This window comes from Phocoena sinus, chromosome 1 (assembly GCF_008692025.1).
Source record: "Phocoena sinus isolate mPhoSin1 chromosome 1, mPhoSin1.pri, whole genome shotgun sequence".
In the NCBI taxonomy this organism is placed as follows: Eukaryota; Metazoa; Chordata; class Mammalia; order Artiodactyla; family Phocoenidae; genus Phocoena; species Phocoena sinus.
Window position 1 is genome coordinate 390,022 of NC_045763.1, and position 17,026 is coordinate 407,047.

Below are 17,026 nucleotides of genomic sequence, written 5' to 3' on the forward strand. Positions count from 1 at the left end.
CGGCCCGAGGCAGGGAGGCCGCAAGTCTTTGGTGCTTTTAAATCTGAACCACGAGATAGGATTATCTGCTTAATGGTTAACCTGAAGCTTTGGCGGCGGGGTGGGGGGGTGGGGGGTGCAGGCCTCCCGCAGTGGCTGGAAACCCCCCACCTCCTGGGGGCACAGGTAGGATGTGGGGCTCCCTGCCCACCTGCGGGAAATTCCGCCAGCCAGCTCCGCCTGCGGGCAGGGGCCACCGCAGGGTCGTAGCCCTCAGCCTCCAAAGAGAGGGAGGGTCCATGGGGGAGGGGCAGGGCTCCAGGCAGCCTGCTGTGCACACTTGTGCCTGCACGTGTTGTGCCCCGGCTCCCACTGACGGTGAGAAAAACTATTTTAAGACAAACCATAGCTGCTGAGGTGGAGGTAACTCGGGGTCTGGCGGGCAGCACCCCACGACTTACGGGGGCCATGGCAGGGGAGGCCGCCCGCCCCTGCCCAAGGCCCGGACTCCGGGCAGCGCACGGGGGCCGGCCCGCACCTCTGTCCCAGCGTCCCACCTGCTGGTGGCCACCCACCCATACGGCCAGAGCCACGGGCCCCGCCCTCCCACCCCGCCTTCTGGTCGCAGTTCTGAAAAGTCTTTCCTCTTGTTTGTCTGGAAACCAGCCCAGATTCTGCGACGGCCCCTCCCGAAGCTGCTCGGAAGCAGGTCACGTGGGCAGCTCCGGGCAGCCTCTCTGCCCACCCGCCCGAGCCTCCAACCCCAGCAGGGCCTTCAAAGGCCCGTGCGGACCCCCTGGCCGGGTGAGCCGTCCACCGAGGCACCATGGGCCACGGCTCAGGGCTCTGAGGGGGGCCCGGCGGGGGGCCAGGTTCATGGGTACGTAGAGTGGAAACCCTCCCTTGTCACTTAACTCTCACTGCCCACACCCCCCCAGCCCGCACCCCAGCCAAGCCAGCGGGCATGCCAACCCCGGGGGAAGGGCCCGGTGTGGTGGTGGGACCGCGGCCGGGGGGACCAGGTCTCACCCCTCCCGCCAGCGGCTCCTGACCCCCCAGGCCGCTCCTCCCCGCCCCCCCCACCACGCCCCAGGCCAGGACTCTGGGTGGCTCTTGGGGACTCCCCGAGTTCTCCGCTCCCAGCCCCACGCCCTGGGGGCCCAGGGCTCGTCCTCAGAGCCCCCTCCACCCCAAACTCCCATTTCCTCCCAGCCCCTCCCAGGTGGCCTCACCCAGGCCTGGACTCCAGCTCCTGACTTTAAATCTGCAGCCCAGATCCCCAACTCCCGCCCTGCAGACGGCCCCTCCCTGTCCCCCACCAGGACACCGTCCCGCCTGGCGGCCCCGTGTCATCCTCCCCCGTGTCGCAGGTGACCACCGGCGCTAGCAAGCCCCTGCTCTAACCAAACCGCCCACCGCAAAGCTTCAAGTGGAAGCCGCCTGGCCACAGACATCCGAAGTATCGTCTACGTGTTTTTTTTCCCACCAAAAAAATGAAGCTGGGAGAAAAAGGAAACTATATTTCAAAGTAAATTAATGTGATTCCTGTCACCAGTATTAGCGTTTCCTCAGAGACTGAACGCCACAGTGCCGGCGGCTCTCACGGCCCCTTGCCGACCCCCCAGCCGCCGGCTGCTGGTTTCCAGCAAAGCCTTCATCTTTCAGTGTTCAAGGAAACGGCGGGAACCGCGTATTTCCCACGGTGTGGCCAGCCCGCAGGCCTTGATGCGGCCGGTGCCTCTGGCAGAAGGGCTCCAGTTCTCGGAAGCGAGAAGCAGTGGGTACGCGGGAATCGCGGGAATTGAGGCGCCGCGGGAGGGGCGGGGTGGGGGAGGGGCGGGCGCGGCTCAGAACTCCTCGTGCACGCTGCGGGCGTAGTCCACCAGCTTGCTGCCCGTGAAGAACTCGCTGTACTTGAGCACCTCCTCGGGCTCCAGGCAGTGGTTCTGGTTCTCGTCGGCAACGGCGATCATCTGCTTGGCCTCGTTGAGGGCGCTGAACTCGTTCATGGGGTCCATGTAGTCCTGCAAGGACCCCGGCTCAGCCCCGCCACAGCCCATGCCGCCCCGGGCCGGAGGCATCTCCTCACGTTCAGCCCGCATCCGGCCACGCAGCCTTCACCGGCATGGGTAGCACCGCGCCCACGGAAGGGCAGGACAGGGAGAAGGCTGGCCCTGGAGCAGGGCACACGCACACGGACCGGCTCGGCCACCGGGGTGGCAGTGCTGAGGGGAAGGAGCTCCCGAACCGGGGGTCCCGCCGCTATCAGCAGGGATCAGAGAGCTCCGGCTAAAATGAAATGACTCATGCAGCAATGGGGAAAAACAAGCCCCATGCAGCACCTACACGCGACACCAGTGAAGACACTCCCGAGGCAGGAGGCGGGTCCAGCGGCGCGCAGCCTTCCCGCCCCAGCGTCCGGCCAGGCCGACCCCGCTTCCCGGAGCAGCGGGCCCCACACCCACCTCCAGCTCCGCCGCGGTCACGATTCCGTCGCGGTTGGCATCGATCAGCTCCTCGAACTCTCTCTTCCTGTCTCGCACCCAGCCGTCGTCCACGTCCTGGCCCTGCTGGTTCTCCACGGTGCCCACGGGCAGAGAGATGAACTCGGACAGCGAGAGCTTCTTGTCACCATCCTGGTCTGCGGGACACGGGGGCAGACGTCAAGACTCCAGCGGGCGCGGGACCACTGAGGCCACTCCGGAGAAAACTCAACTGACGGGGCTTTGCTGCCAGGTTTTCAGTTTGCGCGGTTTCGGCCTGACCCCAAACAGCGGCCGTACAGCCCCCGCGGGCCACCCAGCCCAGGACCGGCCCGTGCTGACCTCCGCGGCTGGGCCTCACCCAGGTCCCGGATGATCTCCTTGACCATGAACTGCAGCATGCCGCGGCTGTGCTCGGGGTGCAGGAACGACAGGAACTCGCTCTCCGTCAGCAGCAGGTCCGGGGGCGGGTTGTCCGCCTGATACCAGCGGTCTTTGAGGTTCTCCAGGACTTCCTGTGCTGAGAGAGAGAGACGCGCATCCGTGAGGACCCACGCACACGGGACCCCTGCATGCATCCAGAAAGTTCCGAGACACGCAGCCCGAGTGCAGGGGGGGCCAGCTCAGGATGTGGTGGCGCGCGGGGCCAAGGGCCTGGCCCTCGGAGGGGTCCTCAGCCCCCTGGGGCGCAGATACACAGGCGCCCCAAGATGCAGGTGCAGACCCTCAACCGAAACAGACCCCCCCCCACCCCGGACACAGACCCCCTTAGACACAGCCCCGCCCCCGCTCGTTCCCGGGAAGCGGGCCGCCGGCTCTGTGGGAACAAAGGCACGACTTGCTTCCCTTCCGTCTCCGCCCGTGCACTGTCCCGGGCAGGGCTCTGAGGGAAAACTCAGTTTCCAGATATGACTCACGCGTCCCCTGTGAGATCCCCGCCACCCCTGCCACTGTGGGAAGGCCCGGCGTGGGGCCCCTGGGGCCGGTGGTCGCTGACGAGCTGGGTGTCCAGCCAGGGAGCGGGGAGAAGCCGGCGCAGCATCCGCACCCTCACCCGGGGCCCGACTCCAGCTTCCCGCTGGGAACAGGGACGCCGGGCCCGGCCCGGTCGCGACAGGGAGAGCCCCACACAATGCCTGTGGCCTCACACCTCGTGCCTTCTGACAGAAGGACAGAAGAGCCGTGGCAACTACAGGATCGCCCACTGCCTACCTGCCCGGCCACAGGGACAGGAGTGGTGAGACGGGCATAGGCTTGCCTTGCCGTGTCTACCCAGAGCCTGCGAATGCGACCTGATCTGGAAAAAAGGTCTTGGCAGGTGAAATTAGTAAAGGATCTTGAGACGAGACCACCTGGGATTCAGGTGGGTCCTAAGCCCCGGTGTCCTTGTGTAAGAGGAGATGAGATTGGAGAGCAGTGGCCACAAGCAGGGACGCTGGCAGCACCAGAAGCTGGAGGCGGCCTGGAGGGACCCCGCCTGCGGCACAGGGGACGGCGGCCCCGGGGGGGCCACATGAGCTCAGCCCTCCCCCACACTCTCCCTCCTTTGGGACCCTCGACAAGCTGCTTTTCATTTCTGATCGCCCAGAGCTGCTCACCCCCCTCCCCCGCCCCAGACTCATGAACACACGGGAGTGAGGTGAGGGCTGGGCGGATGGAGATACCATGAGCTCTAGATCCAGGAAGAACACGTCCTGACCCCACACACACCCAAGGGAAAGGGCGCTGAGGACAGACAAGCAGGCACAGACGGCCGGCAGCTACCCCAGGAGCCAGTGCTAAATCTCCAGTGCTGGCAGGAGGAGGACAGGGGCCCCCACCAGACACCTCTAAAGGACACGTTCAGGGGACAGTCTGCACCCAGGACAAACAGTGGAAACACAAAATGGAGACAAACATAAAAATGGCCAACAACCATTTCAGGAAGAAAATAACATCTTATTTACAGGCTTTGAAAAACAGCAGAGGGGCTTCCCTGGTGGCACAGTGGTTAAGAATCCGCCTGCCAATGCAGAGGACACGGGTTCGAGCCCAGGTCCGGGGAGATCCCAAGTGTCGCGGAGCAGCTAAGCCCGTGCGCCACAACTACTGAAGCCTGCGTGCCTAGAGCCCGCGCTCCGCAACAAGAGAAGCCACCGCAATGAGAAGCCCGCGCACCGCAACGAAGAGCAGCCCCCGCTCGCGGCAACCAGAGAAAGCCCGTGCGCAGCAATGAAGACCCAACGCGGCCAAAAATAATAAATTAAATAAATAAATAAAAACCAGCAGAATCAAAATCCTGGGTGACACCACACAAACTAGGAAGGAGGCCTCTATACTGCCCAGAACAGAGTAAAATGGTCTTGACTTAGACGGTCAACGATAGACTGAGAAGAAAAAAGTAAAGCTGTAAGATACAAAACCCCTGCCCACAATGGGCAGCCCCCATGGGCACACCTGGAAAGCTGGGTGCCCCATTCACACCTGTCAGGCCACCAGATAGGGTCATGTGACTGCTGAGAAAAGGAAAGTGGGGTCTCTAAATCCCACGCTAGCAGAGAGAAAGATGAAAGGAAAAAAAAGAAATATCAATAGAAACAGAAATGAGCTTAACTCATCTATTACCAAGAAATTCAGACTGGCTCACAATATAAAGCTAACCTCTACGTAGTCCATAAAAAACCAAAATGCTTTGGAAAAACCAAGTCTCAAGGGCGGTTCACAGGTGAATTCTGCCAAACATGTGGGAAGGAGGCCATACCAATCTCCACAATCTCTTCCAGAGGAGAGAAACAGTGAACACTTCCTAACTCATCCTCTGAGGTCCTAACGCTAAAAGCAGGAAGGACACAAGAAAACTACAGACGGATATCTCGCATGATTATAGACACAAAAACATTCAACAAAATATTAGCAGGGGCTTCCCTGGCGGCGCAGTGGTTGAGAGTCCGCCTGCCGATGCCGGGGACACGGGTTCATGCCCTGGCCGCTGAGCCTGCGCGTCTGGAGCCTGTGCTCCACAACGGGAGAGGCCACAGCAGTGAGAGGCCCGTGTACCACACACACACACACACACACACACACACACACACACACTATATATATATATATTAGCAGATCAAATTCAACGACATACAAAAACAATTACATGTTACAACCAAGTGGGATTTATCCCACGTAGGCAAGGTTGGTTCAACCTCTGAAATTCAACTGATATTCACATCAACAGGCTAATGAAAAGAAATCACGTGGTCGTATCAATAGATGCAAAAAAGCATCTGACAAAATCTAACACCCATTCATGACGAAAACTCTCAGCACGCTAGGAACAGAGGGGACTCGTCACCTTGATATAGAATATCCACTAAAAACCCACAGCTAAGATCATAATGGCGAGAAAGCCAAAGCTTTTCCACTAAACTCAGATTTAAAGCAAGGATGGCCCTTCTCACCACTGCTCTTCAACATCTCACTGGGAAGTCCTAGCTGATGCACTAAGACAAGAAAAGGAATAAAAGAGACACTGATTGGGAAGGAGGAAATAAACCGTTTTTGTTCAACGATGTCACGATCGCCTACGTAGAAAACCCAAAAGAATCGACAAGAAACTCCTGGAGCCACTCAGCAAGCACAGCAAGGCTACAGGACGGAAGGCTGCCATACAGAAGCCAATGGCTTCCCTGCACCACAGCAGGGAACAAGCGAAATTCGGAATTAAAAACTAAAGAGCAAGTGCACAGAGAAAGAAGGCGCAGATTGCAACCTTGATGGCAGACGAGAGAGTCCAGTGCTAAAAACACCAACCCTGACAGAGAACCGTGGCGCCCACAGCACATCTACAGACATAACAGTAACGAACATCCCTGGACCAAAAGAACACAGCGGCAGCCGTCACAAAGCAGAGGCGGGAAGGGCCACAGACACCAGCAGGAGGCCATGACGCAACCCTGACGGCCAGGTGCACGTGAGACAAACAGGGTAGCATCGCAGGTACAGAGACGTCCCAGTAAAAATTCGGCACTCACGTGTCCATCAAGAGAAAACGACACACTGGATGACAATGGCAGGGACGACCCACCCAGTAGAGACCGAACAGGAGAACACAGGAAGCACACGGCGCTCTGACAAAGCCCCCAACGAGCTGAACTCGACACCCGGCTGCGAACGAACCCCCGGGAGGGACGGGATGGCACAGAGCTGGAGACAGTAACCAGTGAAGGTCACGAGAACTCTTCAGTGGTGCTTCAGAACTCAGCTAAAAGGTGTCAAATTTTGTACCACGGAGATGGGTTTTTAAAGGAACGTCTCTGAAAAGCTAAGGGGAGAGCCGGCTGGGACTGCGGCCTCCAGGCACCGCAGGCAGGAGCCCCCACCGGCCTTGCCGACTCCCGGGGTCGGACCTCATCTGGCACTGAGGACCTGTCCCAGCCGAGACCTGCTTCCGGTGCTTCCGCCACCTCCTCCCCGGAGCTCAAGCCCACCTGAGGCCGCCGGCTGCACCTAACCACCCACAGCACCTGGAGGGTCCTGGGGGCTCTGCCTAGCGGCCCCGCGGGAGCACCCGGCTGTGGCCACACCCGCCTCGCCCCCTTCCCTCCCGGCATCTGTGCTGTCACGCGCGCCACGCTGGCCACGGGAGGCCGAGCCCTTACTCTCTTCGTCGACGTTCAGGTCCCACTTATTCTGTATCTTATCAGCAACTTCTCTCTCATCATGGCCTTTGCTCGCCAAAAACTTCACCTTGTACTCATCCCATGACACATGGCCTGAAAGAGCAAGACAGCTTCTTAGGAGGTTTAACAACGAACGCTTTTTTTTTTTTTGCCCGCACCGTGGGGCACGTGGGATCTTAGTTCCCCGATCAGGGATCAAACTCGAGCCCCTTGCGTTGGAAGTGAGGAGTCTTAACCACTGGACCGCCAGGGGAGTCCCAACATTGAACGTTTTTAAAAAGACGTATCTAGTTACTTTAAGCCATCAATCCAAAATCCTGGTGCTAAGGGCATCTGTAGAGGCAGGGGCAGCAAAACACGGCTCCAAGCTTCACGACAGAGCCTAGCCCCGTGGTCCCCACCTGCACGGCAAGCTGGCGTCTGTCTCCCTGGCAGCACCTGCAGGCCCCTCCTGCCTCTCACCTCCTCGTTCCTGGGCCCTCGGCCTGGAGCCCCGCCCCCGCACACACCTCCAGGCACCGCCCTCCGCCAGCAGCCTCAGGCCACCAGGGTCAGGGCGAGGTTGGCCATACCGTCACCATCGGGGTCCACGGCTCGGAAGTGCGCCTTGCTCTCCGCGATGGCCTCCTGGAAGTGCTCGGCCGTCTTCTCCATGATCCAGCGCTGCATCTCCTTGGCACTGATCCTTCTGTCGGTGTTCAAATCCACCCTGCAGGCCCACGAGACGTGTCAGGCGAGGCCTCCAGCACCCCAACAGATGGGTGTACGGACAGAAGGATGGCCACAGGGGTTCTGCAGGCAGCCACAAAACCACCACGAACGGCAACACATCCCACCCAACGGTGACACAGGAGACGTCGGGGGGATGTGGGGGGCACAGTGGGGGAATCAGGGAGGACACTGGGCAGTGTCACTACCCCATCCGTCTCGGGACCACTGCGAGGGGAACAAATCTCCCCCCTGCCGCAGGACGGGGTCCACAGACCCACACACCTGGGACCCAAGAGGAGTCCCTGGTAACAGGACTGGAGCTCAGACACTGGAGCACAGTCCTGTCTACTCGCACAAACACAGCCAGCGAGACAAAGGAACAGCTGTAGGTGCAGGTGTGCCGGCAGCTGTACACTCTGCACGCACGTGCATATGTGGGTGTGTGCACGGCTCGTGCACACCAGTGGACACGGGTCAGAACACACGTTTATGCACGGCTGGCACACACACACATAGCAGAGGACACCCCAGCAGCAACGCCCACACCCGCTGCTGGGTCCTGGTTTCTAAATCGCACTCTCCCATGAAACGAACCAGCGCTCCCCGGAGAACTGGGTGATTCTAGGGCTGAGGCGGGAACACAACAAGATGAAGGGAAGCTGGCGTGGCTGGCAGTGCAAGAAAGGAAGGAAGCGCTCACAAGGGGTGGGGGGTGGGAGGGGTGGGCAACGACAAGGTCCTGGCGGCCAAGGCTGGAACGAGGTGGGCAGCCAAACCGACAGCGCGGAGCTACGTCCCCACCAAAGCGCAGACGACACCCACGCGTCCATCCTCCTTACGGGAGTCCAGACCACACGGCGGGTCTTCCCCGGAGCTTCGCTCCCACCCCCGGGAGGGTGGGCTGCCCCTCTGAGTGGCTGCCAGAGAGACGGGAGGACAGGACAAGGAGTGACACTCCTTGGCAGATCCCCCCTGAGCCAGGTGACCAGGCCGACAGCCCCCGTGATGTCGTGCGGACGTCAGGTGCCCTGATGTGATGTGACGAGAGCGCCACCTCACCTCTGGGGTCTTCTTTCCATAAACCACAACCCCTGTCTAACCAGGAGAAAACACAGCAGACAAAGCCCAAATCAGGGACACGCTACAGAACACCTGAGTGGTCCTCCCCCAAACCGTCAAGGTCACGAAAAAGTAGGCTCCCAGATGGGACCCCGGGCAGAAAGAGGACCCTGCGGCAGCGCGTGACCTGCAGCCTGGGGCGCGGGGAACAGTAACCGAGCACCGTCGCGTCTCAGTTTCCACAGTGTGCCTCGGTCTGCATCTTTCTGTTAACCTAAAACCACTCCAGAATAAAAAGCTCACTCGAGAGGTGCTGTGCAACATTACTTCTATCTGTTCAGAACTAGGTCTTGAGGCACGTGTTTGATCTGCCCCGGGCGGGGTGCAGGGGAGGCAACAGCAGCTGGCAGGGGGCCCCACAGGGGCCACGGTGGCACCTCCAAGTGGGACGGCTCTGGGGGGGTCTGACTGAGAAGGTGAACACGGGCTAGAGGCTCCCCGATGACAAACCTGCTAGACACGGGACGTATAAGGAAGACACGTGACATGGGCGGATGCAGCCGAGCGCAGCTGCAACGGCCCGGGACGCCCTGCCCCTCAGGGCCCGGTTTTCTGCGTTTCCCGGTGATCTGCTCTCCACACCTGAACCCCACTCCCACTCCCAGAGCAGCTGTGAGGGAGGCTCTGTCGCCACTCCTCCCCACTCCGGGGGTCCCCTCGGCCTGGTGCACGCGGCTGCCCTGCTGATCCCTGGAAGAAGCCACGTGCCCTGTGGCCCCGCTCACAGCTTCCTTCCCGGCTTCACGGGACAGTGAGGTCTGGGCGCCGGACGAGGTTTCGGTCACTTCAGCCGCTGACAACGATCAGTTCCTCAAACTGAAGAGGGCGCATCCAGGGGGCCAGGCGGCCGGCTAGGCGCCTCGGGGGGCCGCCGCCCCGCCCGTGGTCCCCCACTTCACCGACGGGGACGCTGCCAGAGCTGGTCCCCCGGCCGCGTGACCCCTGTGTGCACGCACAGCCCCCCACGAGAGAGTCAGTCTCCTTTCTAGAACCAAGAGCCACCCATCGTGCATCCTGGCACATGACCCTGGCGGCCACCGTATCGCCAGTACCGAGCCTGGGACCTGCCAGGCCGGCGCTGAGGCAGAGCCCCGGACCAGCCCACGGCCTGCGGGCGCCTAACCCATAACGCGTGCAGAGAGCAGACCCATCGGGCCCGCCTGGTGTCCCCGGGCCAAACCCCTCACCCTCCCCACCACCTGCCCCATGGGCCCTGTCCGCCCATCACCTCAACCTGTCGTGGCTCCAGGCCAGCAGAACAGTACAGCCCCGTCCGCACACGCTCACTGGAGCGCTGATGGCGGCACGGAGCCGACGGCCGACCATGCCCAGCAGCAGCTCCGCGCCCACGGGCCCTGCCTCTAACTGGCACTGCGACCAGTCCCACGGGCAGCAAGGTGCTGGCACCTCTGCCCCACGCAGCCCTCCCCACGCCCTCTGAGCCCCCGCCGGACACAGGGCGCAGCTCAGGGCTGCCGCCTCGCGGTTCCCACGCTGCCAACTTCCCAGGAGTACGTGTCACGGCACCACCTCCACAGCACGTCACCGAGGGGGGCCTCGTCACCTCGGCGCCACGCAGAGCCAGGAATGGACCAACAAGGAGGCCGAGGCCAGCCCCCCACACCCCCCCGCAGGCCCCAGCAGCACCTACTTGGAGAAGATGGCCATCAGCTTCCTCCGGCTCCTCCGGGGCTCCGCGTCCTGTTCAAAGCCGTCCGTGTCCTTGCCCAGGAAGACCTCCTGGTGGAAATCCCTGTTGAGGTGCCCATCCATCTCTAGCTTCACCCCGTTCAGGTGGTCCGGAGGCAGGATCTCGTTTTCCTCCCTGCTACCCACTCTCTCCCGAGCGGACGAGTGGTTGGCGGGCCGGGCGGACGCGTCCATCAGAAGGACAGCCCCCAGGAGCCAGAGGCAGCGAGGGGCCAGGCCACAGAGGGGAGCCTGCCTGGAGGTCATGGCTGCCGGGGTCTGCGCTGCAGGATGGCCTGCGAGTGTGGCCGGGAGCTGGGGAAGGGGGGTGGCAGGTGAGGAGGTGGTGATCACAGCCTGCCTACCACCCAGGGCAACGCGGGAGGCCCCACAGCCGGCACACTGCCTGCGGCCAGCCTGAGGCTGCCCGGTCCCAGCCAGCACCTAACGGCCCACGAAGAGGGCGCAGAGCCACGAGATGGTGGAGCCCCAGCAAACACTCCTCTAAAGAGACGTTTATTTTGCAACACGAAATAGAAGTCCTTGGTTTCCAGGACCTACGCTGGGCATCCTGTTTTCTCCTTCTTCCACTCCCTCCTCCAACCACGATGAGGTGGCCCTGCCTCAAGGTACGCCCCGCACCGCTAACCCTGCCCCTTCTCCAGGCCCACCGCAGCTGCCCCCAGCACGGCTGTCCTTGGAGGCTGGCCCCAGAGTCACCGTAACTCACTCTCCAGATGCCAGCCCAGCACTCGCGAGCTCCGGGACCTTGACGAAGGCACCTGCCCGCCTCAGCTTCGGCCTCCTCACCCCAAGGCTTTGTGAGGGCCTGGTGCCAGCGAAGCCCAAACCCACTGGGCAAGGCACCACCCCTCCCCCTCCCCACCTCCACGACCCTTGTGCACACACATGTACACACGTAAACACAGCGTGTACACGCAGGCACACATCCACAAGTGCACACATCCACGGGCACGCACCCACACGTACACACACATCCACACGTACGCCCACGTGTGCTCACACACACACACAGGCATCCTTGCTCACGTTCACACACGAACACCGAGAAGGCCAGAGTGCCCAGGAAGTCTGTGACCCTGGGCGTGCCCGGGCTTGGCGGTGAAGGAACGAGGCCACCCTCTGTCCACGTCAGGGACCCCAGGGCCACAGGCGCTCACACCCAGCACTCGGCCACCCGGCCTCTCCCACATCTGCTGCCCACCCGGGGCCGCCTGCCTTCCCGCCCCCACGGCTCCTCCTCCAGCCCCCCCCCCCACTTCCCCACTGCGCTCCTCAGGACCTTCTTGCCCTTAACGTGTTCCTCTTGGAGCCTGTCCACCCAGCAAACGCCTGCGGGCCCTCCCAGGTGCCGCGGAGGCCCCCCTCCAGCAGGCCTGACAGGGAGCAGCAGAGGGAAGCCCCCCAGGCCAGGGTGGTGTCCAAGGTGAGGCACAGGGGTTCGAACCACGGTGCCCTCCGTCAGGCCAAGCAGGCACCCGTGCTGGCTGGCAGCGCAGCCCAAGGCCAGGGCCACAGGCCCTCCCCGGCTGGCAGACGTCACCACTTGCTCCTCTGATGCCTCTTCTCTACCCTGCGCGCTCCTGACCAACGCCTCCCCTGGCACGGGGACACCTCAGTCGGTCTGACAAGGACGGGGTAAAGGGACAAAGCCGGTGCCTAAACAGTTAATCCCACTAAGGGATCAGCCATGAAGGAGAACGTATGGGAGACCCTGTAAGTCAATGATCGCTCTAGAAAGCAGGCTTGCTGAGCAACAAACCATGCAACGTAAGCACAAGACATGCCCCAGACGATAAAATGGGGGAATGAGACCCACACCCTGCCCAGTAAGGTCAGTAAGTTAATGGTTCCTAAGACACGCCCCTCTGCGCAAGCTCAAAACAAAAATATAAGGACAAGGTGGCGCTATACTGAAGCCTGAGATGATCTCCCAGATTTTAGTATGTGTTACCGCCTTTCTGCTCATTTCCACTGCGCCATGACAGTCCCAGTCTGACCGTGTAGGGACAAGAAAACTCCCCAGCCCGACAAGGAGGAGGAACTGGTGATGGAAGGGTGACGTCTACTCAAGAATGAGGAAGAAGGTGGTCTTCTCCCCTGCCCACTTTCCTTCCGCTATAAAAGTGTAGCTTAGTTCTCAGGGCAGAGCTCCCCGCCTGCCCGCTTGTATCTCTCACAGGCGTCCTACAGCAATAAACTCTTTCCTTACCTGTCACTCTGCTGCTCAGTGAATTTTTTCTGCGCCGAGACAGAAGACCCTTCGCTCTACTATCACCCGAGACGCGTTCCGTCGGTTTCAGGTCTTCTGGGCCCAGGTGCTATCTGGACCCCTGGACGAGATCCTGCTCTCCCAGCTCAGCTGGCTCATTCCTTGGAGGAGCAACTCACGGAAGGGCCGCCTTACATCCCTCTTTCCGTGTCTGTGAGGGCCTGCACCCTCCCCACACCCACGAGAACCCACCAGCTGTGCTCTCTGCGTGGTCACCGTCCCCTGAACCACATTTACTGGAACTTCCACTTGTCCCTCTCTGAGGGCACCGCCCCAGCACCCATCACACTGTCCACACAGCAGGCCTTTCTGCTCTGCCACGATGCGTATATTCCCCAAGCCCACGAGCAAACCAAGACAACTTCCTCCTGGCCTTCACGCCACTCTGCTGACTGGTGGCCATAAACACCGAACGGACTGGACTTTTCTGGGAAGAACAGTCAATCCCACATTCTGCTTATCTTGATAGACAGTACAGGGAATGTTATTTACATGATATTTTGCACAAAGAGTAACCCCAAAATAACCGTGTAGGCATCAGAAGGTCGGGCACTTCCTCCCCTCCATTCGCAACGTTTCTGTACCGTGGTGAGCACAGGAGTCAGCCGCTCACTTCCCGCCCCAGGGGAAGAGATTTCAGAGCAGGGTCTGCCCCGCTGACTGGGGGACCCATCCCGGACTCCTGGACAGCCCTGGTGCCCGCTCTGATGAAACTAGTAAGAACACTGTCGTTAAAACGCAAACACTTTTTCTAAACGCTCCGTCCTCGGCTTCAGGAGTCGCACACGGCGTTGGCAGCGACTGCCCCGGGCCGAGCCGGGCGTCCCGGGCCTCACCCGGACTTCGGACCCTCCCCACCCCCGAACGGCGGGGCCGCGGCCGCCGACCCGGCTCCACCGACCCCCGACTCCGGTATCCGAGGGGCCCGGTCGGCAGCAGATGCCGGCCGCCCGAGGCCCCGTCGGCCTGCAGCGCGCCGCCTTCCCGCCGCCCCGGGGCCGGGAAGGGGCTGTCACGTCCTGGGACCCTCACTCACCGGCCTCCCTCGCCGCACCCACGATCCACCGAGCGCGACCCGAGCGCCTGCGACGCCTCCAACGGGCCACCTCTTAGGCCCCGGCCATCACTCTTCCGGGAAGAGGCGGGTCGCAGGGCGGTGCGACCTCCCCGCGCCGATGCCGGCGCCGCCATCTTTCCCCCGGGCGGAAGCGGCCTCTCCGCCCTCCCGGGCGGCCAATGAGGAGCGTACGCGGGTCCACGTAGCCCGACGGCGCGGTCCGCGGCGCTTCCCGCGCCATGAAGCTGCTGCGGCGCGCGTGGCGGCACCGAACGGCGCTGGGCCTGAGCGCCCTGGCGCTGGGCGGCGCTGCGCTGCTCTACCTGGCGCGCTGCAGGGCGCCCGTCGACCCCGCCGCGCCCGCGCCCTTCGGCCCCGCGCGCGCCGCCGCTTTTCTGGCCGTACTGGTGGCTAGCGCGCCGCGGGCGGCCGAGCGGCGCAGCATGGTCCGCAGCACATGGCTGGCGGCGCGGCGCGGCGGCCCCGGGGACGTGTGGGCGCGCTTCGCCGTGGGCACCGGCGGGTTGGGCGCCGACGAGCGGCGCGCCTTGGAACGCGAACAGGCACGGCACGGAGACCTGCTGCTGCTGCCCGCGCTGCGTGACGCGTACGAGAACCTCACGGCCAAGGTGTTGGCCATGCTGGCCTGGCTGGACGAGCACGTGGCCTTCGAGTTCGTGCTCAAGGCAGACGACGACTCGTTCGCGCGTCTGGACGCGCTGCTGGCCGAGCTGCGCGCCCGCGACCCCGCGCGCCGCCGCCGCCTCTACTGGGGCTTCTTCTCGGGCCGCGGCCGCGTCCGGCCCGGGGGCCGCTGGCGCGAGGCCGCCTGGCAGCTCTGCGACTACTACCTGCCCTACGCCCTGGGCGGCGGGTACGTGCTCTCGGCCGACCTCGTGCGCTACCTGCGCCTCAGCCGCGAGTACCTGCGCGCGTGGCACAGCGAGGACGTGTCGTTGGGCGCTTGGCTGGCGCCGGTGGACGTGCAGCGCGAGCACGACCCGCGCTTCGACACCGAGTACAAGTCCCGCGGCTGCAATAACCAGTACCTGGTGACGCACAAGCAGAGCCTGGAGGACATGCTAGAGAAGCACCGGACGCTGGCACGCGAGGGCCGCCTGTGCAAGCGGGAGGTGCAGCTGCGCCTGTCTTACGTCTACGACTGGTCGGCGCCACCCTCGCAGTGCTGCCAGCGGAAGGAGGGCATCCCCTGACCGCCCCGTGCAGGGCTGGGACGCCCGGCTCCCGACCCTGCGCAGCCATTCTGCCGCTCGTGGTGGTGTGTGGAGGTTGGACCGAGTCACTGGGGGCCGCCCGCCGGCTTTCCACTGGTGAAGCTGACAGCTTCTGGCTGGTCGTTAGCATGAGGCCGGCCCTCGAGAGGACCCAGTTTACCTGGTGACCATGGGCCAGATGCCAGGCAGCAGTGGACACCTCCTAAGCCCCGGCTCCGCTAAGCGCCCATACAGCCTACCCGAGGGCATCATCTTGTTCTGCGTCTGCGGCCAGCATCCTGTCAGACAGAAATGGCTTGTCCCTGGATTTCAGCGTTTTGCCTGGACGTGGGCGAGTCCGCAGGCAGCCCCGCGGGGCCTGAGCACACACTGTCCTCTCCCAGGCCGGCACCAAGGAGCCAGAGGATGGAGCTGACAGGCCTTGCAGGACATGACCCCAAAGAAAAATTCCCCGCCCCTCAGGGCTGGGGACAATGTCGTGTCCTGCCTCCACTGTACTGACCATCCATCTGCACCTGCTGAGGGCTGTGACCGCTGTTAACTGGGCCCTGGCACTTGGAGACTCGCCATGTGATGCAACCCAACAGCTTTTATAGAAGTTACTGTTGCTCTATGCCGTTAGGTCACCTCTTGCGTCTCCTGCTGGTAACCCTTGTCACATGTACGTCTAGAGTTTAACTTCGTTTTATGTGAGTCAGCTTTTGTGGTATTTTGGTCTGTGTGTTTGTCTGGAGTGAATTCGTGGTACGTGTAATTCAGAGCTTGCCTGCTATTTATTTATAAATTTTGTGAATTTGCGAAGATAAGCGTTTGAGTTGAGAGTTGGGGGGGGTCTCATATATTTTGGTATTTAAGAGAGGATTTTTCTGCGAGAACTTGGAATTCGTGGGTTAATCAGTTTTTCCAACTTGAGTTGTAGACGCATTGCTGCTTAAAAGTTGAGACATGGAAGAACTCATCCGCCTCTCTTCTGTTTACACGGAAGGCGACCCCACTGTCTCTCTCTAAAAACAATTTTCTCTAAGGCTTCCTCTCGGCCGCCCAGGGCAAGTGTTTCTGGAAGCATTGACGAGGTTTCCCAAAATCTGTCTTGAGACAGCCTTGCTGTGGCATGTCCCCTTGGGGACAGCAGGAGTTCGTGGCACCCTTGCACGTCCCCAGAAGGTTGGGGCTTCCTCTTTTCCCCGTTAAATGTGAAAAGTGAGCACTGTGGTCATTGCAGAAGTCAAATAAAGTGGCTCCCGGGAAACGGGGAGCCCTTCTCAGGCTGGGGGTGTGAGAACTCGCATTTTCTGTCTGGGTCCGGGCTGTGCTGCCACCTGCCTGCAGCCCAGGCTCTGGGGCACTAGGAACAGGAGGGCACAAGTCTCTGACTCACCTGTTTACTGCCATTCCCGAGCCCTCTCGGGCTGTGCATTTTAGGAGCGGTATCTTGGCCCAGGTGGCTTACACATCAGACGGCTCTCTCTTGTGGCTTCTGGAGGCTGGGGGCCTGTGATCGGGGTGCCGGCGTGGTCGGGTTCTGTCAAGGCCCTCGTTCTGGTGTGCAGAGGGCCACCTTCCTGCCGTGCTGTGGTGGGGGAGCCAGGGCGAGCTCTCTGCTGTCCCTTCTTAGCAGGGCATTAATCCCCTCATGGGCCCCCTGACCCTGATCCAGACGCCACTGCACCAGGGCATTGGGGCCTCCGTCTGATTTGGGGGGCATAGTCAGTCCATAGTGACAGGTTTGGTTATTTTTGTCTAAAGGCAGAATATCAAGAACTCTCAGGGATTTCCCTGGTGGCGCAGTGGTTTAGAATCCGTCTGCC

General features: G+C 61.7%; 2 protein-coding genes across 8 annotated transcripts; one reads left to right on the forward strand and one right to left on the reverse strand.

The window, feature by feature from the left end:
- Positions 1-1,479: 1,479 nt before the first annotated feature.
- Positions 1,480-14,078, reverse strand: SDF4 (stromal cell derived factor 4). 7 transcript variants are annotated; one of them, XM_032637523.1, is made up of 8 exons: positions 13,963-14,078; positions 10,596-10,948; positions 8,665-8,742; positions 7,687-7,823; positions 7,094-7,207; positions 2,824-2,982; positions 2,445-2,620; positions 1,480-2,003 (listed from the first exon to the last, which is right to left on the reverse strand). In XM_032637523.1, exons 2-8 carry the CDS (start codon positions 10,898-10,900, stop codon positions 1,827-1,829), a joined length of 1,146 nt encoding a protein of 381 aa, XP_032493414.1. In that variant the 5' UTR covers positions 10,901-10,948; positions 13,963-14,078; the 3' UTR covers positions 1,480-1,826. The 7 variants fall into 7 exon arrangements, with proteins under 7 accessions (XP_032493414.1, XP_032493447.1, XP_032493437.1 ...); XM_032637556.1 differs by lacking the exon at positions 8,665-8,742 and adding an exon at positions 12,867-13,148 and having other exon boundaries at positions 13,963-14,053; XM_032637546.1 differs by lacking the exon at positions 8,665-8,742 and adding an exon at positions 12,867-13,639 and having other exon boundaries at positions 13,963-13,991.
- A 102-nt stretch (positions 14,079-14,180) lies between these two features.
- Positions 14,181-17,026, forward strand: B3GALT6 (beta-1,3-galactosyltransferase 6). Its single transcript, XM_032637587.1, has one exon. It carries the CDS (start codon positions 14,223-14,225, stop codon positions 15,195-15,197), a length of 975 nt encoding a protein of 324 aa, XP_032493478.1. The 5' UTR covers positions 14,181-14,222; the 3' UTR covers positions 15,198-17,026.

Excerpts from the sequence above, each read along its gene's own strand:
- B3GALT6 (XM_032637587.1), top strand. The coding sequence starts at position 14,223 with ATGAAGCTGCTGCGGCGCGCGTGGCGGCACCGAACGGCGCTGGGCCTG.
- SDF4 (XM_032637523.1), bottom strand. The coding sequence starts at position 10,900 with ATGACCTCCAGGCAGGCTCCCCTCTGTGGCCTGGCCCCTCGCTGCCTC. Across the intron at positions 8,743-10,595 it reads CTGATGGCCATCTTCTCCAA|CCACTCAGAGGGGCAGCCCA; the intron begins GTAGGTGCTGCT and ends TCTCTCTGGCAG. Across the intron at positions 2,983-7,093 it reads CCTGAACGTCGACGAAGAGA|CACAGGAAGTCCTGGAGAAC; the intron begins GTAAGGGCTCGG and ends TCTCTCTCTCAG.